The sequence below is a fragment of the Ictalurus punctatus genome, chromosome 25, assembly GCF_001660625.3.
Source record: "Ictalurus punctatus breed USDA103 chromosome 25, Coco_2.0, whole genome shotgun sequence".
In the NCBI taxonomy this organism is placed as follows: Eukaryota; Metazoa; Chordata; class Actinopteri; order Siluriformes; family Ictaluridae; genus Ictalurus; species Ictalurus punctatus.
The window spans coordinates 7501357-7528755 of record NC_030440.2 but is presented as its reverse complement, the minus strand read 5'-3'; the positions used below and the strand labels follow the sequence as shown (position 1 = coordinate 7528755).

Here is a 27399-nt window from a genome sequence, read left to right as displayed (position 1 = left end):
AGGTGCTATTTATTCTCTGGGCCAGTTATTTGTGCAAATTCATTAACTGTTTAACTCAAATAATTTAAATGAAGCTTTATGTTGCAATGAAAATACTTCATACATTCCGAACACTGCTACTGCTCATGGTTCGTCATGACATCTTAAAACAGGTTACATGACGATGGAATACTAAATATATCAGAATTTTACATTGTGGGGTCAAATAAATGAATTACTTTTTAAAGTTTTTACGTTCGCTTGTGTGGCCTAATTGTTAGAAATAAAGAAAAGCTTTTTTTTTTTTTTTTTTTTTTTGCTTCAGCTCAGAATTTGATTGTAAAATTGCAGGTCACATCACACAATTAGCACTGTGATTGCACACAGTAATGTACACACAGGAATACACATATAGATGATCAAATACAATATTTATTGTGGTCTAGTTTACATACTGATATCAGTGACATATTAATCGATACCACAATGAGTGCCTGATGACAGATTTTTACTACACATTTTTTTTTTTTTTTTTGAGGAAGAATATTTTTGTCCAAATTAACAGCAGTGCTTATCACAGGCGTTACAACATTATCTCTTAACCACGAAACATTAGTTATGGCTTCTGTATAGCCCAAGCTACAGAAGGTGCTGAAGTCCATCCATAAGACCTGGACTACAAACAGAACAGAACGAGTGAATCATTGTTATTTTAGTAGCATATGGTCTGTGGTGTAAGGTGTGCTGCATACCAGACACTCAAATCTGTTTTAATAAAATCTCAACATAATCTCTTAACATTTCAATCACATAAACAGACTGAGATAAAGAGTTTTCCACAACATAATGCAATTTATGCAGAGTAATACTTTAGGACAAATACACTTTGCATGAATACGTATCTCTGGACCTTCTACCTCTTCACTATATTTTTCAGACAGATTAGGAAATACACAAACACCGTAGCATGGAGCTGTGCAGTTAAAATCACTATAGTCTACCAGACACATGTAACGTAAATGGGGGGGGGGGACCACAGTACATCAAGACATTTTCAGTACAATGTCATTCAAGTAAGGCACATTTCGTGGCTTTTTAATCAATGTCCACCAACAACCTTCTACTGCCCAATCTAAATCTCCAGTCTCTTCTGGACACGAGGACTGAATGTGTGAGAAAGCCCACTGTCTAATTCTGCCGTTTATCTGGGTTGTAAGGGAGTAATGCGGTCTTTTTGTTAACTTTGAAAGGGTCTGCTTGGGATGCAGTGTTGGGTTGAGACATGCCGGATAAATTAACCAAATAGGGAAGATATTTCAATGTAGTTTACAATTCATGTGCCATGTACTTATTTGTTTCAAGATGTATTAAATCTCAAATCAAATCAAATATCATGAATCGCTATATGTTTGTGTCAATAAACATGTTAATTTATTTTGTCCACGAACTTATTTATATTTCATTAGCAGATGTTACACTTGGGGGGGGACACACGGTGGCTTAGTGTTTAGCACGTTTGCCGCGCATTTCCAGGGTTGGGGATTAGATAGACTCCAGGTTCCCCTGCGACAGAGAATGGAAGGTTGTTACACTTAGGGAAGCCTGGGTATGTTTAATTGGAATTGTATGTTATTATAATTTTATAAAAAAAAACAAGCCCTATGATACTGTTTTCTGTCATCTGTATTAAGATAAAGCGTTACCGTTACAATACATTAATATATATAAAGCAATCGAATTTTATCCATGGAAACTACTCAAGCTGAAGTCCACCTTGTCATCCCCGGAGTCCAGAGTTTTCGATTGGGCATGTATGAATTTATGCACACAGAATGAAGAAACAGGAAGTCATTTTCCCTTTATTCTCTCAACACTTATCCATTTAGCATGAAATGTAAAATAAACAAAACAAAGACAGGAGGATTTAAATTTAAGAAACTCTGCACCATCAAGTATGACCACATATAACTAGTCCGCAGACAGCGTCCTTCAAACCCAGAGTCCAACATTGCGTTGAGCAGCTGTAAGAAATGACAGACTGCATCTCAGCAGATTCCACTCCGAAATGTGTTAGGATAAGCTTGTTCTCCAAAAAGGCAGAATTATCAAAGGGACAATTCACTTCAGTCTCAGCAATATGTGTGTAATACCATCTAAAGTGACGTTCAATCAGTTATAGCGTGGGAGCGGCGGTGGGACACCAAGAACCATCCCTGAACAAATGGGTACGTGACTGTAATTCAGTCAGAAAGACATGTGTCTAGACAATCCTATCACCTCACCATTTGCGGGTCACAACTGTAAGGACATCAGTGAAACCGGACAACGGAAAGTGATCACATCAAAGGCTATCTACATTTAGAGTGAAACCTCATTTACATTACGTGCAGAAAGCCTGGTTTGAAATACAGTATAAAATGTCTGTGCTGATACTGTTCGGGGTTCACGTTGACTCCGATGAACCCGGAGTGCTTCATGTAGTCACTGCCATGCTGCGATAAAGTTATTCTTCTTGGAGATCTTTGATATGCTCAGAATTTTCTCTTAAACTGCGCTGAAGTGAAAAAAACATGCTTCAGAATGAATTATTAAGAGACAAAGAAGGGCCTTAAAAGGGAAAACCCTCAGGAGTGGGTTTGTATATACAAGTTTAATATGGGTAGGCAGAGCTTGTGTATGTGCACCGGCTTGATTTGGTGGGAACGGAGCCAATGTACTGTAGAACACAATGGTGCAGGATGGGTGTAGGTAGGAAGGCTGTCGAGGAGACGGGTGGAGATAAAACAAACAGGATCCTCACACAACTAAGCAGACATGCTCCTAAATATTATGTTGTTTAGTTCTGCAGCAAAAGCTTTTGTTCACCTCTGAGACACAGCCAGCGTATTAAACACAACCATGTCATAGCTACACCACACCCGTACAGCTGCACCATGTAGGTACACAATTACTGACTGTAGCCCATCTGTTGCTCTGTACAATTTTAGTATTTCACAAACACAACCAGTGGGGCTCAGCAAATCCACATCCTGGCCTAGTGCACGTCATATAATGCTACCCAGTCAGATAATTAACTTTGTGCTATTGCATTTGACCAATCAACTTGGTCTTCTCTTTTTAGCTCCATCCATATGTCCTGACTTGTGTCACATGGTAGAAGAATGGTGAAGGTAAACAAGTTCAGCGTGTCTACACGGCTCGCTTGTTGATGGAAAAATGAACATTGTAAATGCTGCCATATTTTGGATTGCAACAAATGGGCTGTAGTCTGCACAAAACATAGCTATAAGCTATTAGCAATTGGTCAGTACAGTTACGGAGAAAACTGCCCATTCAGTGAATAATTCAGTGAATAATTTTTTTTTTTAACAGTCTGAACACCTCACTTTAAAATTCATGATTTCTTTACAGTCCGATTACAGATGTCGACCAACACAATATTCTTCTTATAGGAGTTGTGCAAAAAAGCTGCCTGGTTCATGTGTCTATCCTCGGTGTGCTGGAAAAATCAACGACACTTTGGCTTATTAAAGAAAGATTTTTAAAAAGATTAAGGATAGAAATGTTTCAAATTGACATATTAATAAGTGACACTAATATCAGACAAAAAGATGAAAAATAAAAATAAAAACATATTTACTTGAGAGAGTTTAGTGGTTTCTTCGCCAATGTAATGCCAGCTTGTTAGACAGCCTACACGCAAAAAATGTTTTCTGAAAAACTGTCATTTGCAGAGTATTCCCAGAAAACTGATACCACATTACTGGCTAAGGCAGATGTTTCACGACAGGTTCAGACACAGGAAGAACAACGGCACAAGGAAGACACAGCAAAAGGCCACTGTTCCATACACCAGGAAGCGGTAAGTAAGCTCCACTCGGGGGTTCTGCCGTGCCTTGCGTACATCATTAGAGGGTACGCCAAATAACTGGCACGCCAATGGGATGGCGATGGCCTTCATGATCGCGCGTACAGCCAGCAGGACTGCCACGCCGATCAGCAGGCGCAAGAGAGTGCGTCCCAGTGGTGCACCGGTGATGGAGGGCATCTTCAGAGGTAGCGAGGAGGCAGGCGGGTCGATCTGCAGGCTCAGCCAGTGGTTGAGGTGGCTTGCCAGCGCACCCCCTGCACCGGTAGCCAGAGCCTGGGCGGTGTCACCCCGGGACGTACTCCACGAATCCAGAGAGAAGGCGAGCATGGACAGGCCCACGTGCAGCAGCAGAATGAGTGCAGGAGCCATGCTGGCTGATAAGTAGAATGTGTCGATGTCATCCAGCACAGGGAGAAAGCCAGCCAGTATCAGCAAGCTGTACAGGAAGCCTGTGATCACCTCCTGAAAGACATGAGAATTAAACTGAATGGAAATCAATTTAACTACATAAACCATCATATGTGTGTACATGGAAAAGCAGTCACTATGCAACAACATGACATTCAAAAATGTTATGCTGATTTGAAAAAATATCTCTACCGATAAATACATCCTGATACTGGTTCACTAGGTCACTGACTAAGAGTACTATCAGTCTTAAAAACTCTGGAGGGAAGTAATATAATAAGAAAAGTACACAGACAACAAAAGATTCACTTATCAATCAATCCATCCATCCCATCCATTTTCTGTACCGCTTATCCTACGGGGTCACGAGGAACCTGGAGCCTATCCCAGGGAGCATGGGGCACAAGGCGGGGTACACCCTTGACGGTATAGTGCCAATCACATACACATTCATACACCCGTTCATACATTACGGACACTTTGGACATGCCAATCATCCTACCATGCATGTCTTTGGACTGGGGGAGGAAACCGGAGTACCCGGAGGAAACCCTCGCAGCACGGGGAGAACACGCAAACTCCGCACACACAAAGCAGCAGCTGGAGTCAAACCCCCAAAACCCTGGAAGTATGAGTCCAAAATGCTAAGCACTAAGCCACCGTGATTTATTTATTTATTTATTTAAATAAAGTGCTAATTTACTGTAGACTGTTATTCACAGAGCACCACAGACGGCAGTGAGAAAGAAACACCCCACAAGACCTGCTGTTTTAGAGATGCTCCGACCCAGTCGTCTTGTCAAAGTCACTCAGATCCTTACGCTTGCTCATTTTTCCTGCTTGCAACACCTCAAGTTCAAGAACTGACTGCTCACTTGCTGCCTACCATATCCCACCCCTTGACAGGTGCCACTGTAACGAGATCGTCAATGTTATTCACGTCACCTGTCAGTGCTTTTAATGTTATGGCTGATTGGTGTATACTGTATAGCAAATAGTGAATGAGGGAGTGATTTTTAAACACAGCTTATGTCAGAGCCTCACCACAAAGAAAGTGCTGTCTTGTGCCTTCTTATCCAACCAGACCTCAACAACACTTTCACAGGATGGACAGAGAGATGAAGTGAAATCAGAAGTTCCCAAAACAGCTGCTCTTACACCACACACAAACTGCTTTCTTGACAACCAGAGAAACAAATCTGTTGCGAAATACATTTTTGTTTTCTGAGGCAGGTTCTGAGATGTTAAGTAAACGAGATTCCAAACAGGCCTCAGCAAATATTTTACGAGTCTGTGACTCTACAGTCCGTGCTGGAAACAAGCATGCACTATAACTCAGTCTGGGTACTTCCTGTGAGGTGATTATGTGCCTGTCATACTAGCGTCCTGTTTTCACTCTCACGTGGCAAGTTGGACTTCCTGTTCAAGTGGGCCGTTTCTCCATTTCACAGATCAGCTTTCCAGTGGAGGTTGGTGGTGATATTAGATGGGAGCTAGACAATTAAAGCTAGACAATTAAACTATTAGGGTTGAGCAATACATTATATCCTGAGGTCTCGCTGATAACAAAAACAATTAGTGATCATCTTCATGTCGCTCTGGATAAAATATAGGGGCAAATTCAGGAATAGAAGGTGCGAGGCAAATGTGTGAACCACTAAGCCACCGTCCCCCCTCAAACCAAAAATGGCTTTGTGAGACTCCAGCACTGGGCCTGTTGGGACTTAGCCCTTCATACCATTCGGTATGTCTTTATTACAACCGCTGGTGGTGTTGTTACACTCGGTTTAAAAAAACTATCCGAAATAATCCTCTTTAAATCATTTAAATACAGGGGAGGCTTAGCCCCTCTATCCCACTGATACGAGCCACGCCTGCAGCTTTATATTTTACATCTCACGGCAAATTTCTACTCATCATCTGCCTCCTTTCTTTTTCCAGTGACGTCAAGTAAAGCTGCGCGCTCCAGCAGGTTTAGCGCTGTTCTGATGCTGTCGGGTGTGAAATGCACGGCTCACCTGTTCTTCCCCGCTATCTGATCTGGTGTGATGTGTGATGTTCAAGGTCGGAGGCAGATTACAGGACGACTTTCAACACGTGACAAAGCAGACCATCGTGACCTGGTGGCAATCACCGTCAAGTGATATGATCACGATAATAAAAACGTGTAGAAGGCAGGGGAGTAATCAGTCAGGACTCTGCTTACTACGTGTGAAAAGAAACCTTCAGCCTTGTACACCCTGTTATCACAGACACAACCATGAGCAGGAACTACAGCGCTATGTTTTTATCACTTCATGTGTAGAATAACTGGAAAGGGAGGTGTTAGTGGAGTACAGACTACAGACACACACATATACAAGTGGAGGTCATGAGTTTACTTGCACGTCGCAAAAGCTGCAGAATGAGGATTGTTTAAAAATAAAAAAGGATTATAAAAGTTGCATGTTGTTTTTTTATTTAGTTCTGCCCTGAATAAGCTATTTCACCTACCAGATGTTTACATATAGTCCACAAGACACTATGATACATTAATCATTACACAAATGAACCTGTTTAAAAGTTGTTCATAGTGTTCTACAGCCCATATCTCGACCTTGTTTCATTGCCACTACAAGACAGAAAGTTGCCATGTAATCCTGGATTAAAACCCCAGCAATTAACATGGTCCTTATAAATCAAAAGTACTTCGCATAGGAACATGCTCGAGATAAAGGGAACACGCCAGTGTTTTCACTGCCTACGTGCTGCATCTGTAGCGTATGTGTGACTACCACTGACAAGAATTTGGGTGCGTTTCCCTGTACTGTGAAAATAAAGTCCAAGGGTTTTTGTTGGGGCATCAATAAACATTAATATTTCTATTCATTTTTATGAACGAATGTGGAAATTACTAATGAGTTGCTTTAAATGAAATAATTTACAAGGAATTATACATAATCATGCATGTATACCAAAACTGAAAATACCTTTTAATGTATCGCTCCAGTGTCACATACGCTTGATTCTTAACACTGTGTGTCGTTACCTGGAGGATCCACGACTGTGTTTATGTTTTGTGAGAGTTGTTCATGAGTCCCTTGTTTGTCCTGAGCAGTTAAACTGCCCACTGTTCTTCAGAAAAATCCTCCAGGTCCTGCATATTCTTCTTCTGGTTTTCCAGCAACTTCTGCATATTTGACACATTTCCAACAGCGACTATATGATCTTGAGATCTATCTTTTCACACTGAGGACAACCGAGGGACTCGTACACGACTACTACAAAAGGTGCAAACCATGGGCGTAACGACGCATTCTTTGAGGGGTCGTGTTCCCCCCAATGTTGAGGAAATACCAATCTGTCCCTCCAATATACAGTACAAAATATTTTCTATATGTCCCCGTTTAATGAACCCTGCCAACGGATCTGTCTTTTCTTCATCTATTGTATTTATTTATGTCTATTCCTTTTTAATATATTTCCATTTGTTAAGGAAAATAGGTGTGCCCCCCCTCTAATTGTACACTTGATCGCGCCCATACTCAACGCAAGTTCGTTGATATATTTTAGCAGCTCAGTCTGTAAGCAATGGAGACAGAAGCCAAGCGTAGAAAAGTGCAGCAGAACATACGAGCTTTTTTTCAGACAGTAAGTAACTAGATACCTAAATAGTAGGTAACCTTAGCTTAGTATAGAAGTCATCATACCATGGCTTGGTTTGTTCTTAAGAACGTCAATTAATTGTTAATATTTGCACACCCATGAAGTAGGCTAGGCTAGTGTTTGACCATTAACGTTACATTCACTTGCATATCCTCCCGCCAAGTTCGCTGGACCCCCTCAATGTCCATACCATGGTTACGCCCTTGGTGCAAACATTCGCTGATGCTCAAAACGGCAACACGATACATTACGACTCGGGGGGGGGGTTGTGCAAACATTTGTTGTAAACAGGATGATCGGGGTAAATCGTTATCATTTTGTTTAAAGCCCTTTTTTAAATTTAGTACCGCCCTTCAGAACATAAGATGATAACATGTTTCACAGAAGACAAAGTAATAACAATTTCCACAGATGGATCTCAACATCATATAGCCACTTCTGGAACGGAGTCAAATGTGCAGAAGATCACAAATATCGACACAAAAATATTTAATGTGCTTCAGGCTTTAAAATGTCTGCGATTTTTGTTTTTAAGTAGACGAAGACTATATCGACGCTGTACAGATTTGTCAATTCGACTACAGAGGAGTCAAATTGAGCTAGTGGTAATTTGACTCAGATGAGCAGCCAAGCAAGCAAACCATGTCTGCTTCAGGTGAAGTTCATTCGTCAAAAGTATCAATGAACTGTCTATAGTCAAATTTTTATGCAGCGACCTTTTCGAGGAACGTGATTACTCACTCTATGCGACTGCATTTCCATTAGTGTAAATAAAACATAACAAGGTGAAGAGTTTTACTCTGTAAATGTTATACTCCTCAATACACTCAATAGATACAAAAGGATCTGTTTAGGTTTTGTATTTATATTGAAACACAGTGTAGTGAAATGTCAGATGGTGACGGATTTTTATTTATTTCCACCATTTTGGTATCAGGCATCGTGATACTTTACTTGGTCACAAAGTCTTAGATCAGTGTTAAAAGAAAAGAAAAAACACGCAGATACAGTGTTTCTCTAGGGCAGAATTGACTATGAACAGCTATCTGACAGTCTGAATCAGTGATTTCTCAGACAGCCAAAGTGCTGATCGCCAGTGGCTCCTCTGGGACAGCAAGCTCCCAATCAAAAGTGGATCAGTGGGAGAAAAACTGCTAGCAGATCCAGCATCCTGTGATTAACAGAGCGGAGCAGATGCTATGATGAGTCGGCCATGATGACTCACTGATCTACGGCTTTAGCTCGTGATCATCCATATCCATGCCATGGGGTCTGGACTGCGGAGGTGTACGAGATAACAGTTCTGAGTCAGCTTTCGACTGCAGATGCTTCATGGTTAACTGTATAATCGCATTACACGTCCATTGTTTCAAAAAGGATGTTATTCTTCATTTTCTTTTGTCTTGGCTGGGTCACTGCTGAAATGGATCATGAGCTCAAAATATGCTCTAATACGGAATGTAATGGATAAGTGAATGAAACTCCAAGAGAGCGTGAGAGCGACAGAGAGAGAGAGACAGCGAGAGAGAGAGAGAGAGAGAGACAGCGAGAGAGAGGCCGAGACCAAGAGAGAGACAGAGAGAGAGAGAGAGACAGAGAGAGAGAGAAAACGTTTATGAATGATTGATCACGATATTCCTCATGAACTGAGCAATGAAGACGTTTTCTAAGTGCTCGAGTCACTATTTAAAAATATGAGCATACGAGAAAAGGGGCGAATAAAAGGGAACCGCTGGTGAAAGTTTTACTCACCAAGACAGAATGCATTCCCATGTAGATTCTGCTAATGCACACCAGGAAACTCCAGCATATGGCCACACTCAGTCCAAACAGGAACGGGTACTGAGACACAGAGAGAGGAGAGAAAGCATATCAAACATTTTAAGCAACTATTTTCACTGAATGTTTACACTGCTTCAGCGGTCACATAAATGATTTACTCTCGATGGCTTTGATAGACTGCAGCGGTCGTAATTTGTGCTAGATGCCAGTTCACATACAAACACAACATGAGCCAGGAACAGCAGATTTGTGGTACCGTGTTCCTCCTGCTTTATGATGTATCACTACTGTTCAAAGTTTATGCTCTGCAAATACAGACACTGAAATGATGGTGAAACCGCTTGTGCTATGAATTGCCCTTAACACCAACAGTGTAAATCGAAAATAGGAAAATTAGGCAGAGATTATGTTATACGATAATACGATCATTACCATGGCGAGAAAAAAAGTTATGTAGCAAAACCAGCAATAAAACAATCCTGGAAATGGATTTCCTAAATGGCTCTGAAAGTCTCAGAATGGGTGTATTTTTTTCTTCGCAGTCTTTTTAGGCACGCCCTACAACATCAAGGATGCTGAGTGCGGCCTGTCAGGAAGAGTGAAACTAGCGGTAGGCGATATGACAAAAAATATATCGCAATACTTTTTTTTATGATACATAAATGGGCTGTACTCTCTAGCTGGGAAGGATGGCACACTCTCTCCACTGTCAATCACGGCAACACTAGCCAATTGTGGGTGTCTGTGGCTATGTTTCCTTCCATGTAGTTTTTGGGATAGCGCATAAAAATAAAACGCTGAACGGAAACACCAGATGCGATTAAGATCTCCAAAATGCGCATAATAAACTTGCGCTCGAAAACTATGATGGAAACACATTTACTGAATAAATTCCCCGATGTGCATCAAAAAAGTCATGTGACTTTGCCTCAACAAATCACGCGACTGGATAATCGGCTCAGAACAGTAAAAATGGTGGAGAGCGAGATTTTTTTAGTTAGTTAGTTACATTTATATAGCGCTTGACACTGTAAGGGGGAAATCTCCTCAGCCACCTCCACTGTGTAACATCCACCTGGATGAAGTGACGGCAGTCATAGCGCGGCAGAACACCCACCACACACCAGCTATAAGTGGAGAGGAAAGGAGAGTGATGTAGCCAATGCAGAGATGGAGATTATTATGGGGCCTTGATAGAATTTCGCCAGGACACCGGGGTTATACCCCTACTCTTTTACCAGAAGTGTTCAGGGATTTTTAATGACCACAGAGAGTCAGGACATCGATTTAACGTCTCATCCAAAAGACAGTGCTGTTTTTACAGTATAGTGTCCCTGTCATTATACTGGAGCATTAGTATCCACACAGACCACAGGGTGAGCACCATAATATGACAACCTCACTAATACCACTTCCAGCAGCAACCTTTTCCCCAGGTTGTCTCCGATCCAGGTACTGGCCAGGCTCAATGCTGCTTAACTTCAGTGGGAAACCACGCAAAAGCTACAGGGTGACACGACCCTGGCAATTCACTAGAAGTGACTATTTTGTTCTCTTCGACAGCTGAGCTGAAAACAGTGCTTTTACGCACGTTTTATGCAATATTGCAATTTTTCATAGGTTAAAGTGCACCTATTATGGATTTACAAATATTACCTTTCATGTAGTATGTTATGTAGCTATTTGTGAATGTAAAAAGTCTGTAAAGTTTAAAAAAATGAAAGTGCACAACAAACAGAGTCATTGATTCCCAAAAGAAGGAACCGATTCTGAACCGCTGAAGCGAGTCGTTAGTAATTCCAGACTTTACTTCCTGTACTAACCTACGTAGGTTTGTAACTAAAAGCCCACCTCTGGTCTTCATTGGCTGCTCGCTGACAGCGGTAGACCAATCAGAGCAGAGTATGCTCTCTGAAAGGAGGAGTTTAGAATGAATCCTTTAGAACGGATCATTTAACGAGTCGTTTGTGACTCTGGGGGGGAAATGTAATGCTGCAGTGTTTTTTGACTTCGGATGCATATAAATCTATTGCATGAGAGCTTTAAAACAAAATTAGGCATGTTTCAAAACTATAATAGGTGTGCTTTAAATTCACAGCTTGGATAGTTTGTGAGCTCATATGTGTGGAAGAGGGTAGATAGCACTTGTGTGTTACGCTGTCCTGTGACGCAGCATAGGAAGCCGTTCGAAAAAAATGCAGGTGGGAATTGGAGGTTCAATTAGGAAGAAAATGGGAGAGAGAGAAATTGATTAATACATTTTACAATAATTTTAAAAGGTTCATTAAAAGATTTGTTACGTCAAATCACCTGCTTCGGCGTTCGCAAATGCTGTTTTTAAGAAAATGTCTGAAAAGGATATCAAATCCTGTGTCATCGCACAAGAGTATAATATTGTGACATAATTTATTGTTATATTGTCACATTTCCCAATCCTGTATAACTTTCACAAGAAAATAAATAGCAACATTTTCACTATAAAGAAGCACATAGTGTGCGTGCAAACCAAGCAGAGATTAAAATGAATTAGAATGCGGCGTAATTATTTTTAATTCATTTTGTCCTTTATCATGTTCGCAATCAGTAATGAGGTCGAATTGGCTTATTTTCTTCTCTTGTGCTCTGTATCATGAGAGGTTAACCCTTCTTTAGTCAGTCTCTCCAGGATTCCGCGATCGCCGATATTAACGTTGCAATATTCAGAGGAGCTTGTAATTATTTGGGCCAAGACGCAACATCTCTTCGATTCCCGTGCGTCGAACACGAGAACAGCTCAAATCTCTCATTTACCAACAAACATCACTGTGAAAAGACACAATTTTGCGCAAGTGCAATTTCACCAATACGAGTAGTCTTCCGCAAAAAAAAAAAAAAAAAACCTCCGCAAACTGCATCGCAAATCAAATCAGCGAAATCAAGCATTTTTGGCTGCAACAATCACAAACAAATCCTGTGAAATCCTGCACGGACTGTTCACAAAAATAACCAGCGTCCTGAGCACCTCTTAGATTTACATATTTTTTTTTTTAAATTTCAATTCGATTCAGCTTTTTCTGCAGATATTGTCCCAATGCTGACAGTATATAAGCACATCCAGTTCACTCACTCACCCGTTGTGAAGTATACCCGCGGTGTCTCGTTACCTGTCTATACCATGGTTTATTGTGTGGTATTCTGGATTTGACCTTTGCTGCCACTAATCTTTTGATCTTACTTGCCCTAGTTTAAGTTGTTTTCTCAATGCCTGACCTTTGCCTGTTTACTGACCACCATTGTGGATTGCCATTGTTCTGTCTGCCTTCTTTAACAAATCGGTCTGTACATGCACTTGCGTCCTCTACTGAAGTCCGACACTTAAATGTTCTGCTCAGACTTTATTTTATCTTTAGTTTCTGCTGTTCTTGTTTTTTTTGTCGTTGTTTTTAGCCACAAAGTGGCTAAAACGAAAATCCCTGACGTTGAGGTGACTTGAGTCGTTCACAAATTTGCAAAGAAGATAAGCACAACACCGAGCACAATGGAGCTGGGTCATTGCTTGACATTCTTCTCTTTGTGTCTCTTGGCAGCTGTGTTTGCAGACTTAAACATGAAGACACTGTCTGTACAAAGATTTGTTGGCAGATATAACAACTTTTGATTGGTTTTTTCCCCTCAAACTGCTGTGTAAATCATTCCCCGCATTTGCACAGCAGTTTGGCACACATTTGCTTTGAGCACAGCAGAATGCAAAGCCCAGACCTTGTGGAGTTGAAGCCAGGAGTGGCACTGCCGTACCACAGGACATAGCCTATACCAGTGTGCACCTGTCTCCAACATGGAGGCCCAGTCTGTAGTAGATTTTCATTCTGAAACGCACGACATCAGAAGATACTGTTTATTTTGACATCTTCACGAATAGTTTTTTTAATGACCCTCGTCTCTACATAAGCAATAGTTTTAGGATGTGTAGATTGCACTGATCAGATACGTCCACTGTGAGGTTGCAGTGAAGTGACTGAGTCCAGGTGCACAGTGGTTAAGACATTGAGTTAATGATCGCGAGGTCAAACCCCAGCCTTGTCAAGCCGCCACTGTTGGGCCCTTGAACAAGGACCTTAACCCTGAACAGCTCAGATGTATAAATTAAATTAAATGTGAGTCGCTCTGGATAAGGGCATCTGCTAAATGCCATATATGTAAATGATAATGAATGCTATAGTTCTCGGCGGCCATGTTAGTAGGTTTGCGCCACATGAGCTTTTAATCGGGTATCCATTCCTTAACTAAAATAAGCAAGATCCTTAGCAAGTACAGCGTTGGAGAAATTTCATTCTAAACTACTAGCATTGGTATCAGTTTTCACCTGGTACAAATAACACCATCCTTTGATGTTTGACCAATGATCAGAAACAATATCAAGTATTTCCTTGCAACAATTGCGTTACTCATTGAACTTGAGAGCTCACACCACCGTGTGTATGAACCCAGTGAACCCCGCTGCCTGTACATTACCCAAGAGATCAGAGGCCGTCAACGGTTTTCACAAAGCAGCTCTATGCTCCTCCTGCCTGAACGATACCTGCTGAAGACTTGAAAGACCCTGCTATCAGTGCATATCGGTGCATTAGTGATCACGTTGAGCAGTGGGACTAACATTTAATACAAGCCTATTAATGGGTCAAATAATTCACCGACTCTAATCAATGCACAGTGTTGAAATACTTTGCATTGTGTTGACACAGCTCTAAACAGTATCGAACTGAAAGTGCTTTAAATGCATGTTTCATACTCTGCACCACGGATCACGCAAAGCCTACATCGATATAAATAAACCGAGCACCTAGAAGTCAAACTGCGTGTCTCAATCAGCTCCCTAGTTCAGTAGGCAGGGCACTGGTCATGGAGTCGGCCATTTTAAGGGCTGCCGCCATCGTAAAATCCGTCCAGTGCACCGAAACGTTCGAATCCCACAATGCACTGCAAAATCCAGGGAGCATCGAGGCTCATTATGTTCCCTTAATGGAAATGACATCATTTTCTGAAGCCTCTCAGCTTGAAAAAAATAAAATTAAATAAATAAATAAATAAATAGATAAATAAATATATATATATATATATATATATATATATATATATATATACACACACATACATATACATATATATACATACATATATATATATATACACATATATATATATATATATATATATATATATATATATACACACACACGGTTTGTTTGGGTCTAACGATTAAGTATTTAATTATTTTTAAAAAATACACTAGCTAGCCTACAATCCTGCTTGAAGTACCATGACAGAACTGCATTTGCTTAAGCTAACAAATTAATATGACATAATAACAGATAAGATATCGGACCTGCCTGCTGTTGATAAATGCCAGTGGTGAGGTTTTACAACACGAGCATGTAGTCATGTCGCGGGAAAATGAGCCGTCTGTGTCCCAGTGTACACGATATACAGATTCACAACCTAAAGAGCTGATTCGCACCCATAGATATAAGAAAAGACCACCTGGAATGTGACAAAAAAACATCTGAAAGAGAACGCAAAACCTGATCTACAATGACAAATTTCAAACGGCATCCTGTTCATGAAAACATGCTAGCCTGTTGGAAATCAATCACTGAAAGTGATATCTAGAGTGATCTGTGTAAGGTTTTCTCGTGTGATGGTAAATCTGTGAGCATCTATAGCTTACGGTCAATGCATTTTCAGGACAATGAACATATAAGAAGTTCCTGGCAACCAAGCCTGATAAAACATCTGTAATCTGAGGGGTGCCAAATGCATTTGCACGCATCAGGGCATCAAAAGCCACGACTGAATAACCGATGACAATCTCAAACTACTACTAAAACTACCATATTCAACACAGCTGTGTGTGTGTGTGTGTGTGTGTGTGTGTGTTGAAACTGAACACAAACTTCTTCCTACAAGGTCTCCCTGGCTATCCCTAGGTTATCATAACAGCACAATCTGGAACCAGATGTCCAACAAGCACGTACGGACATGATGGTCAGGCGTCCACAAACTTTCAGGCATAGTGTGTCTGTATGATTCAAACAAAGCGATGTCCCAAAAGCTTCGTGTGAAGGCAGATGTTTTTGCAAATCTACCTGTACCCTGTACAGCAACAATGATTTCATATAAATTACATGGATATCGTTAGTGTATAGATAGCATGTCAGTTTCTTCAGAATGATCTGAGAGTGAAACACGTACAAGATCTAAACTGTTGACATTATTCTGAACGATAGTCCTTGTTCCTGACTGGTACAGGACACCAAGGAGCTCAGGCTGGACTATTACCTCCCAGCGGTTGTAAGTGAGCATGAAGAGGCAGAAAGGGACCGACGTCCCGGTCATGGCGTGCACAGACGGCATGCTGTACTCGAAGTTGTAGAAGACCTCCACTTTGACCACGGGTGGAGAAGCAGGACGTGTCCACCGCACCAGGTCTTTGGTGGTCTGTCCGAAGAACAGCACCCAGACCCACACCACGATCACCTGCCGGCTCACGCAGGCGTCCACGTTCCACATCAGGAATGGGAAGAACACGATGAAGAACATCTCATTGCCCAGTTCGGTGCCCATGGTGAACAAGTAGAAGAGGAACCTGTTCTCGATAATGAACTCCTGGCCAACATCATCAGTCAGAGAGTTCTTCCTGAGAGGCTTGACTCTTCCTCTTGAATCTAATTTCTCCTCAGTGCCAGTTCTGCTCGCAGGAACATCCTTGTTCTGGCCGTTAACCGGATCGTGATGTTTCACGCACTTCCTGATGTCAGTGTCCGGATCCCGATCAGCGTCACACCGCTCCACACACGCGCCGTTAGGAGACAGATCCCGCTCGCGCTCCTTCTCTGTCGCGCCTGATCTGCGGGAAAACGTCCCTCTGACCCCGCACAGCTGCTGGAACCTGGCGACATGGCAAGGATCCTGCAGGTATCTACAAAGCCGGACAAATCGCCTGAACATAACAGTCGCCATTATAAAAACCGACCCGGCCCTTAGTGAGCGGATCCCGAGCCTCGCGCGCTGATGATGACGCTGATGGTGACGCGAGGGTGGTGCTTCCCTGAACACACAGCTAGCAGTACGCTAACGGCAGCTTTCTCTTCGCTTCTTCATGACCCCGTGGTTCGGACGTGACACTGCTGTCAGTGTATCTGACGGAAATGTGGCCTGTCTGATAACTTTACCTATTTAACGACACAATTTGCTCGCGAGGAAATGTAACGCGACGAAGCTCGCGAGCTCCGAGTGCAGCCGCGCGTTCTCGGGCACGCGCACTAGCGATGACGTAAGAAGCGGGTCCCCGCAGATACACCGCCTTTGATTATAAAGCTCCTGCACTGTATATGTGGCCAAGAGTTTGTGGACCATCACACACGTTTGTAGATCTTCCTCAGACTGTTCCCACAAAGTTTGAAGCACAGACTTTTCTAGAATGTCTCTGCATGCTGTAGCATTAACATTTCACTTCACTGGAACTAAGAGATCCAGATGTGTTGCAGCATGACAGTGCCTCTGTGCACAAAGAAAGCTCCATGAATGCTTTGCCAAGGTTGGTGTGGAAGAACTCGAATAGCCTGCAGAGAGTCCTGACCTCAACCCCACTGAACACCTTTCGGGATAAACTGGAACGCTTGACTGCTTGAAAAGTTTGGGAACCCCTGTACTAGAATATTAAGAAAATTGTAAAGAACACAATTCCACTAAAATGTACTTTACAATCTCTAAACAATGAAGAAAGATTAACTCACCATTTTTCCAAACATATTTATTCTATTTAATAAACATAAAACAAACACTTAAGACAAAAAAACATTGAAGTTTAGTTCCTGCAAATACAGTCTGTACAAAAATCCAATTAAATCTACTCCATTTCTGTTCCTGAATTACATTTACCAACAGAAACCTATTAGGAAAAAAAAAAAACAAACAAACAAACAAAAAAACTACTGAGTGAGAGAAACAAATCCACTCCCACAACATGCCACATTTCACCACTTAAATTTAATCTTCGGTTGGGATTTCTTCACTGAAAAGAAAGAATAAAGAAATCAAGCACAAAAATGACTTCGTAATAAAACAGTTGCAAAATTTCAAGAAATCCTAAAATGCAATTGCATTATGGGTTTATCTATCCAAAAAAGTTCTTACTGGCTCCTCTGTCTTCCTCCATTGTGCTTAGAAGCCAGGTTTGATATTTTTCTTCTTCAGACCCTTTAACATGTCAAAATGAATGACATTAATTCACAGAAAATCAATAATTGTTTGCTGTTACATTAAAAGTGATGATTTTTGTTAAATATGCTTGTATCAACAGAATAGAAAATAATACTTTATCATTACATAATAAATGTATTGACCTATTTTGCCCAGGTTTCGCCAGGTCCTCGCCCTGAGAGAGAGCGGCCTCATTTGGTGCGGAAACAAAATCTCTTGTGCGTTGTCTGTCCCAGATTCCGAGGTGTCCATTTCCACCTGTCTGTGTCGTCGCGATTTGGAAGCCTGTGATGAAATGATCACACAATGCTAGAAATTAAGAAGAGCACACTGTCTAATCAGTTAAAAGGAACATAAAATGGTTGAAAACCATAAGCAGTCCATATGCATTTAAAAGAAAGAAAGAAATCAGATCAGTGATCTATTGATCCAGATGAGTGGATACTACACAGGTTTTTGAATAATACAGTGGATGTTGCTCTCTTCTGGATTTTGTTTGTTCGTTTATTTTTTTTAAACCAATGCCAGCTTCTATGCCGATTTTCATGGTGAGAGGTCTAAGGAACTCTTCATGGGGTTAAGACCAGTTCAGTGTAATAAAACATGTTTCAAGGATAATGGATTCTGGCAGAAGGTACATGTTGGGGAGTCTTCTCCTAATATTAAAAACTTGTGTTATCCTGGAGTGAGCTATTCCACAGCGGGTGTAGACGATCTGGTCCTAGCGATTTGGAAACTGAGAAACGTTTCTTTTGCCAACAATAGGGCTGATTTAATGGAGTTTGTTCATGGTGCATTGGTCCCACTCAGTTTGCCATTTATTGTTAAAGTAGGAGTTTATGGGTTTTCTGACAGTGGGACGTTTTGGACACTTTTTGATAATGCTTCTTTAGCAGCAGTGTCTGCTTCTTCATTTCCCAGGATTCCACAGTGTCCTGGTACTCAGCAGAAGTAAATATGAAAATCTTGGGCCTGCAGATCCAGCAATTTGCTAAGAATCTTTCCATTCAATGGGTGATCATGTTTTAGGGAGGACATTGCTTGAAGACACGATTTTGAGTGTAATTATCAGAAAATTTTTCTGTTGCTTAGTCTTTATGAAGTCCAGTGCTCAAAGACGAAAGCATTTTCCTTTGCTGTAAAAATCGAGCTGTGGTTGGGGATGGATATTCCTTTTTATTGGTGGTTGATCATGAATGCAGATGATGCCCGGTCTTCAGATTTTGATCCATCTGTATATATAGGGGTATGTGATCGATATATTTCTGTAATGTAGGAGTTGGTGTAAGTCATTTGGGAAAATGAAGTGAAATGTAGGAGTTGGTGGAAGTCATTTGGGAAATGCCAATGTCATCCACAAAAACTGCGGTGGATATCCGGCCCGAAGGCTTTTGTGACGCCGTTGTATTTGATACTAAAAAATGTAACATAAAATCCGTCCTTGTGGTACTCCTAGCTCTTGTTCATGTTGGTCAGATAGGGTACTACCAACTCTGACTTTAAAAGTGTCTGTCTGATAAAAAATATTGCAATAAAAATGGCCAAGTGTCCTCTAAAACCAAGATATAAATCCTTTAAAATACCAAACTTCCAAGTGGTGTCATAAGCTTTTTTGATGAAAGCCTCTCATATGTAGCTTTCAAGGCTGATTAGGTGATCTACAGTATTTCTTCCTTTTCTGAAGCCACATTGAACTTTGAGATGTTGCGATTCCAGGATCCATACTAGACGCATGTTAACCATTCTCTCCATGGTTTTGCATTAGCAAATTGTCAGGTCTATTGTCATGTGCTCAGTTTATGGCTCGTGTCAAGTCTGCCATTGTGAACAGTTGATTGTAAGGTTCCTTATTATTAGTTGAAAAATTGAGACCTTTTTTTTTTTCCATCTTGTGTTAGGAAAACTTGGAAGGTTTTAAGGCAATTTCCAATGTAGGAGTTCGTTTCAAAAGTTTCTGCTAGCGTATTTGCAATCTCTTGTTTCGAAGTTGGAAGCGTTTGATGCCAAATATATTTGATGTGCTGAATTTGAGCTCCATCGTTCCTGCCCTTCATCCTGCAAATCAGATTCCAGACCTTTTTTGTTGAAGTACTTGATGTCCAACTTTTCCTCTTAGCTTCATTTAGTATTCTTCGAGCTTGTGCCCTACTTATTTAAACCTTAAGATTTTCACTTGTTGGCCTTCTGAAGAATAATCTTTCAGCCTTCTTCCGTTCTTTTATAGCTGTCTTGCATTTATCATCAAAACATGGCATCTGTGCATTTGAAAAATGATACCAGTTAACCTTTTAAAACTTTTTTAAACTTGGTATTTTTAGAGCTTCTTCTCTTCCTTTTATATTCAATATTAACGGAAAGTGGGCGCTAACACAGAGGTCACGCAATACTTTCCATGAAAGGTCTAAAAATAATTGGAGGTTCACAAATTGCTAGGTCAACTGCCCAGTATGTTCCGTGCCCTGGGTGTAGGTACGTGCTGGATCCATCATTTAGAAGACATAAGGTGTGATTGGCTAGGAATTCTTCTATAGTCTTTCCTTTGGTGTCACAATGGGTATTTCCCCATAGAGTGTTGTGACTATTAAAGTCTCCCATGAGTATATATATGGAGAAGGAAGTTGGGCTACTAGGCCATCCAGGTCCTTGTGGGTAACTGTAAGATTCGGTGGGATGTATATGGAACATACTGTAACGGTTCCCTGCAGGGTTAAACACGCTGCTGTTACCTGTAAAATTACTGTTCACATTGATGCGACTATGAATCACATCGTTTCTGAATAAAATGGCTGTCACCGAATGTTTATTAGTAGGACCAAAAGTATTTAAAATTGTAAACCTTTTAAAAGAGAAGGTAAAATCTGGTGGGAGTTTTGTCTCCTAGAGACAAAAACCCAGGGGGATGAGAACCGAGACTAAAGCGTTGCAATGCTGCAAAACTTGCCCAGAGTCCAAGACAGTTCCATTGGATAAAAATATTTTCCATTCTCACATAGGAAAAACAGGAATATTTCCCCTGATTTTTTCCTTTTGGGGATGAACTTCTACTCTGACTATCCCTTTCTTTCATTTCAACATCTTTGGTTTGTTTTGTCTTTTGCATGCAAACAACTTGATCTTGTATTTCTATCTGAAGTTTAGCTTTCTGTTGAGCTCTGATTAGACTGAGAATTGATTGCGATAGATTCCTGTATTCCTTTGGGTTCCTGTATACTTGGGAGAGATTTATTGCTGTTAACCTTTTAAGGTTTATCTGCACATCCAGGTGAAGTCTGTTTGGCATTTCATGTACATCACAGATTTCTTCACAACAGAGGCATAGGTTTTATTCAGTGTAGAAGGAGGGACGGTATCTACCATTCTCCTTGCCTTGGGGTAACTGATCTTTGTGCATCTGATTCTCGGTATTTCCTTAATCCATGTAGGACATTCTTTTGATGGAGCCGAATGATCTCCTGTACAGTTACAGCATCTGGGTGGTTTTTGGCAGCGCTCCATGTCGTGATTTTCTTCACCACACTTGCAGCAGATGTTTTTATTTTTGCAACTACGTGATCCATGTCCATATTTTTGACATTTAAAAACATCGCAGTGGGTTGGGCACAAATAAATCCACTGGGACAATCAAATATCCGATTTGGATTCTTTCTGGGGGAAAGAAATTGGCTTATTAAAAGCGAGGACCCATGTACCATATTTGATAACTTGATTGTCTTTTGATTATTATCCTATTCCCCTTTACTACTCCTTGGGGTTTGAGCTCACAGGTAATTTCATCGTCATCTACATCATCCAATTCTTTAGAGCACATCACTCCTTTGCTGTAGTTTAATGTTGGATGAGGTGATGTCTTTAGTGATTAGCATATCTGGTGATACTGCTTCGAGGATTGTAAACCTTGTCCACTCTTAGGCACGAGTAGACATTTATTCTCTAAGATGTAGTCTGTATCCAAGAAACCGCTTTTTGGAAGTGTGTTTTGAAGCCATATTTTACGTTTTTTGTTTCATCATCCTTATTCCCCACCTACCCTGGAGCCCAAAAAGACAGGGATGCACAGCAGTGGGGAATTCCAGAAGATTATGCATCAGGGCTATGAGAACGATATACTCAAGCAGGTAAAGCAGATTTAAACCCGCTCGAGCCCCTCAATTGAACCTTAGCCAATGCTTACTGGGGATTCTGGGAAGTTAGCAGTTGTTAAGCTATCACAGAACTCTCGGAGCATGTCTTGACCAGCCGATTGACTGGAGTGAGCCATTCCAACCTCCCAGCTAGGTGAAGTATGAGCCAAAGTAGAGTGTTGAAACAGTGGCAGCCACAGCAAACCATACATCTCAGGCACCAGGATCTTGTCCTCCACCGAGACGGGTCGAAACTTACTTGCCGTAAGCAACAAGTCACTCCCTTTTATCGCTCATGTCGAACCGTATTGGGTATCAGTATCACTGTGGATCCTTACAGAGAGATGAAGGATGGTATTAGCACATCTAGACAGAAAAGGCATGTGCAAAAAGGTATCATCAAGAAAATTGCAACCCTCTTAAGGGGGGCTCAAGGGTTATTCTCTCTTGCCCAAGGAGGAGACCCTAGCACTACGGCGGGAAGGAGCGTGCCATTGTTCCTTTCACGAGCTCCCACCAAGAAGATGGGGCTCGTGCCGTACCCGAGCTCTCTTCTGGAAAAGAGAAATATGGAGTTACGGAATATGTTGCTATGCAAATCCTATCTAGTCACCTCAGTAAGAAAAAATCACTCAACTGAAAACATGGCTACGTCAGAGGTGCCACGCACTACTTATGATAAATTGGTAAATAGAAGACAAACCTTTGCTAGATGCCCATAAGACTTTGACTTTATTGTAGCTAGTTGATCTGCCCTCTTGGAGCACTGGGGGGGGAAGGACAAAAGACAAAAAGAATCTGATTCACTCTGATTTGAGTCTAAAGTTCCTTTAATCGATGGGAGTATTAATAGCCCCAAATACAGATTGTTGTTGGCCAACATGGCTGGACCCACCTCTAACGGCGGAGTGCTTTCCGTTGCTTTTGTGCCAGAATTTGTACGCTTCAGTTCCTGCATGCAAGATGCAAAGATGTTGCAAACACTTAACATAGCCAAATAAACGGCAACATTTAGCAGTCACAAGTAATGCAAGTGTGTGTGTGAATAATGGATATGGATAGTCTCTAGTCTCCACACTCACCTTCTTATTTTCCTTCCACTGCTGAAACTTAACTGCGCATTCCTTAAGCTGCGCAGTCAGGTTGACTGGTGTCACACTGACCGAGGCGGACACATGGAGAGCCTGCTTAATCCGCTCATAATGAGCCTGCACATTTGTAATTTCCTGGAAGAACACACGTATTAACATGCATGTGAATCTATTGCGAGTGTCATAAGCAACATCTTAATACGCTCTTTAAAAACAGGGTCTTAAAGGGTTAATGCAGTGGTTTTCAAAGCAGGGGCTGCCAGGGGGCCCCTCAACAATTTGGTGTGAAAAATAAATTCTCACTCTCACAACCACACACAATCAATTCCTAATGTAATGTAAAGATGTAATTATTAATAAAAAAAAATTAAAAGGGGGGGGGGGGGGGGATATATTCAGAAGTCTGCATTTTTAATGTGTTTAAGACATCTTGCAAAAGGGGGGCCTCGGTCAAATGTTAATGCCATTTGAGGGGCCTTGCCCTGGAACAGTTTGGGAACCCCTGGGTTAATGGATACAGTCATATACTTCCAACCATTTTTGAAAGGGAAATCCTCTGTTGTGGGGGGGAACCTTTTTCTGAGAGTCTATTTTGTAGTGTTGCATATTTCTAAAGGAGATTTAATGTATTTCTAAGTTCTTTTGTGTCCCCGTTTCCATTCAGACAGATTTCCTTCACAAGGATTGCACTTGAAGCAAATCTCTTCACTCACCTCCAGTGTACCTGCGTTAACCAGCTCGGTCACTCTGTCTGGCAGGTCCTGGAACAACTCATTGACTTTCTTGTTCTTAAAACGGTGCTTTGCATCGAATGTGAGCTGGTGGTTAGAGAAAAGACATGGTGTATTGACAGCCAGTTGAGTGTGTGTTAAACTAGGACTTTGTTCCTTTATAATCAATCAATCTCTGCAAAAAGGGAACACTATACACTATGGGGTGAAATGGTAAGAAAATATTTGCTGGCATGATTTTTATTCAAAACTGTTGAAACACAGATTACCGTTTTGGTTGCACCATGAGATTGGCTTACAACATGTTCTCAAAGAGGATGACATTTAAATGACTAAATTTGCGTCTGCTTGGTTAAGGTACGTTCACACACACAGCGAAAAACCAACCAGAGGCCAGGGGCATTAGCTGAACTGTTAATTATCCAGATTAAACCCAGATTATTCTCCATCCCCCCAAAAAAACAAAACAAAAAAAAAACCCAAACTTTTAAAAACATAATTCTAAATAGACTGTTTGCATGCATTCTTCATCCATGCAAGGACCAATTGCTTAAAAAAAATTTTTAAAATTGGACAAAAAGTTGGATTCATCATAAAACTTGACACAGACAGACCCAGACAGAGCAGCACTTGTGCTTTCGCCGCAGACAGACGACAGCAATGGCTGAAGAGCACACACTGTTTCTCCTTCATCTCTTAGGACAGAGGTTTTCAAAGTGGGGGCCACCAGGGAGGCCTCAACAATTTGGTGTGAAAAATAAATTCTCACTCTCAGACAACCACGCACACAATCAATTCCTAATGTAATGTAAAGATGTAAGATGTAATTATTAATAAAAAAAAAATTTAAAAAAGGGGGGATATATTCAGAAGTCTGTATTTTTAATGTGTTTTAAAGACATCTTGCAAAAGGGGGGCCTCGGTCAAATGTTAACGCCATTTGGGGGGCCTTGCCCTGGAAAAGTTTGGGAACCCCTGTCTTAGGATATGTCCACACACAGGCGAATTTATATACAAACACTCTCCCTCCAGAATGTTTAATTTTAGCAGCAAAAAAAGTAGTTTGTTGTCAAAAGTGGAATGCTAGTTGTGCCACCTATTGATACATTTTACTATTGCAACCAGTAATATGAACACCTACAGGCGACTTCTTAGTGCAGTGACTGGCAACTTGCTGTGATATAATCGCTGTATGTGTGAATGTACCTTTAAGGAAACTACTGTAATATTTAAGGACAGTACTGTCCCTTGATGTGAACCTGACAGGGCATGGCGGTATAAAAAAAAGCCTTCTCAGAAACAAGCTTCCTGTACACATAGACAGCATCCAGGTGTTGACAGGTGACAGCATCGGAGATAAAGTTCTCTATATACATCCAGTCCTTCAGTGCAATCCGGATCTGCAATGGGAATGAAACATGCATAAATCCACACCAACACACAAAACAGAGGGATTACAATGACCGTGTCGGTTGCAGCACCTTTTCCTTTGGCCTGACAGACTGTGTGAAGTAAAGGCCGTAGAACATGTACAGTGCCCCCACTCGGATCTGAAAGCTGTACGGAGGCAAGAAGTACTCGTACACTGTGGCAAAGGCAAGACGACTGAAGGGTCTTTTCTCATGGTTTGTGGTCATTCCACTAGAGGAATGGAGGGAGGATAGAAATCATACAACATATAAAGCATACCCATATTTGTAACTTAATCATATGAAAAACTGTTGGGATTTTTTTTTTTTTTTAACTTTGTTAAAGCTGTGTAACCAATCGTTGCCAAGCTTGTAACCCGTAAAACATAGCGATGTAAAAATTAGATTCACTAATCTCCAATGTACACCATATATTTAAATCTGCAATGTAAAAACACTAGGGACTTCATAAGGAATAAAACATTGGCCATGCTGCTGTAAGAAAATCAATAATGGAATGGTGTTATATTTCTATAACAGCACATGGTTTAATTCCTCAGACACTACAGCATTCTTATATGGCAATTTATTAATTATTAAAAGAACTACACATACTTTTTAATTCGTTTATAGTTACATTTAATGTTGTAGAAAATACACGTTAGTTCCTATTTGCTGAGAAACAGCAGAGTGCATAATTCTTTCCTGCAATGGAAAACAGCTTAACCTCCGACCTTTACAATGCCCTAACACTGCTTCATCCCATCAGCAATTATAACTAGGTTTTTAATTACATTTATTATTTGTCTTAGAATATGTGGCATATAATCCCTGTGAATGTGTACTAACTAGAGGAAAAAAAAATATATTCTATTATATACACACTTTTTTTTTTTTAAAGGATTAATACACTATATGGACACCTGACCAACACAGCAATATGTGGTTCTTTCCCAAACTGTTGCCACAAAACTGGAAGAACACAACTGTCTAGGACGTCTTTGTACTGTATGCTGTAGCATTAAAATTTCCCTTCACTGGAACTAAGAGGCCCAAACATGTCCCTGCATGAAGACATGATTTAACAAGGTTGGAGTGGAAGAACTCGAGAGTCCTGCACAGATCCCTGACCTCAGCCGCATTAAACGGGATGAATTAGAACGCTGACTGCACCCCAGACCTCCTCACACATCATCAGTACCAGACCTCACTAATGCTCTTGTAGCTGAATGAACACAAATCCTCACAGCCATGCAACAAAATCTACCAGAAAGCCTTCCCTGAAGAGTGGAGGTTATTATAACAGCTGGAATGATCTGATCAACAAGCACATCAGTGAGATGGTCAGGTGTCCACATGCTTTTGACAATACAGTGGATAATCATGTGATCGGTCTTGCAGATGGCACTATTGTCAGAGCTGTGCTGGTATAGAAAATTCATCAACACTTTCTGATCTATCAGTATGGAGATTTCTAAAGTGCCTTGAGACAAACTTTGTTAATAAAATCATATCAATTTTTCCATTAGTAGCTTGAACTTAAGCCTCACCGTCACTAAAAAACACAGAGACAATATTTGAACACAATTCGGTCAGGCCTTACTAAAACACACTGGAGAAATCCATAACTCTCCATATGGCCACAAAATCTTCATATCGCACCGACTCGGTCTGCTGGAAGCGGCCCAGCAGCTCCTCACAGTCGCTTTTAAACGGAATCCAAAACACGTCACAGGTTCTTGTGATTGCTTACAACAACAAAACACAGCGTTAAAACAACACACGTTAGACAACAGCAAGAAGCACAACTATCTAACTCACCATCTGCCATCCTGAGAGAACAGACGAGTGGGAGGAGCTTCAGGGTTACTTAGGCTCACCTGATCAATCACCTTCATAAGCTTGAGCTGGTGGGTGGAGCTTCACGGCTAATTAAACTAACCGGCACAGCTTGGTCACGTGATTTGTGAAAGCGCCTTAAAGACTCCCCCATGTCGGGAAACTTACTGTTGCAATGTGCAGAGACGGAGAAATGTGAAATAAACAAACATCTACTAACAGAAAGTTTAATATAGGATAAACCTAACGTTTATGTTAGAGCCTGAACTGTCAGAACCCGTGCAC

At 41.0% G+C, this 27399-nt stretch overlaps 2 protein-coding genes across 3 annotated transcripts; both read right to left on the bottom strand.

The window, feature by feature from the left end:
* Positions 1 to 391: 391 nt before the first annotated feature.
* sgpp1a (sphingosine-1-phosphate phosphatase 1a) lies at positions 392 to 16985 on the bottom strand. The gene is made up of 3 exons (XM_017456004.2): positions 16001 to 16985; positions 9656 to 9745; positions 392 to 4312 (listed from the first exon to the last, which is right to left on the bottom strand). Exons 1-3 carry the CDS (start codon positions 16679 to 16681, stop codon positions 3761 to 3763), a joined length of 1323 nt encoding a protein of 440 aa, XP_017311493.1. The 5' UTR covers positions 16682 to 16985; the 3' UTR covers positions 392 to 3760.
* Positions 16986 to 17499: 514 nt separating this feature from the next.
* Positions 17500 to 27188, bottom strand: snapc1a (small nuclear RNA activating complex, polypeptide 1a). Of its 2 annotated transcripts, XM_017456005.3 has the most exons (11): positions 27097 to 27165; positions 26879 to 27023; positions 25348 to 25507; positions 25126 to 25266; positions 23849 to 23953; positions 23127 to 23270; positions 22940 to 22996; positions 22748 to 22810; positions 18067 to 18208; positions 17858 to 17920; positions 17501 to 17735 (listed from the first exon to the last, which is right to left on the bottom strand). In XM_017456005.3, the coding sequence occupies exons 1-11, from the start codon at positions 27104 to 27106 to the stop codon at positions 17698 to 17700; spliced, it is 1068 nt and encodes a 355-aa protein (XP_017311494.1). In that variant the 5' UTR covers positions 27107 to 27165; the 3' UTR covers positions 17501 to 17697. The 2 variants fall into 2 exon arrangements, with proteins under 2 accessions (XP_017311495.1, XP_017311494.1); XM_017456006.3 differs by lacking the exon at positions 26879 to 27023 and having other exon boundaries at positions 17500 to 17735; positions 27097 to 27188.
* Positions 27189 to 27399: the final 211 nt, after the last annotated feature.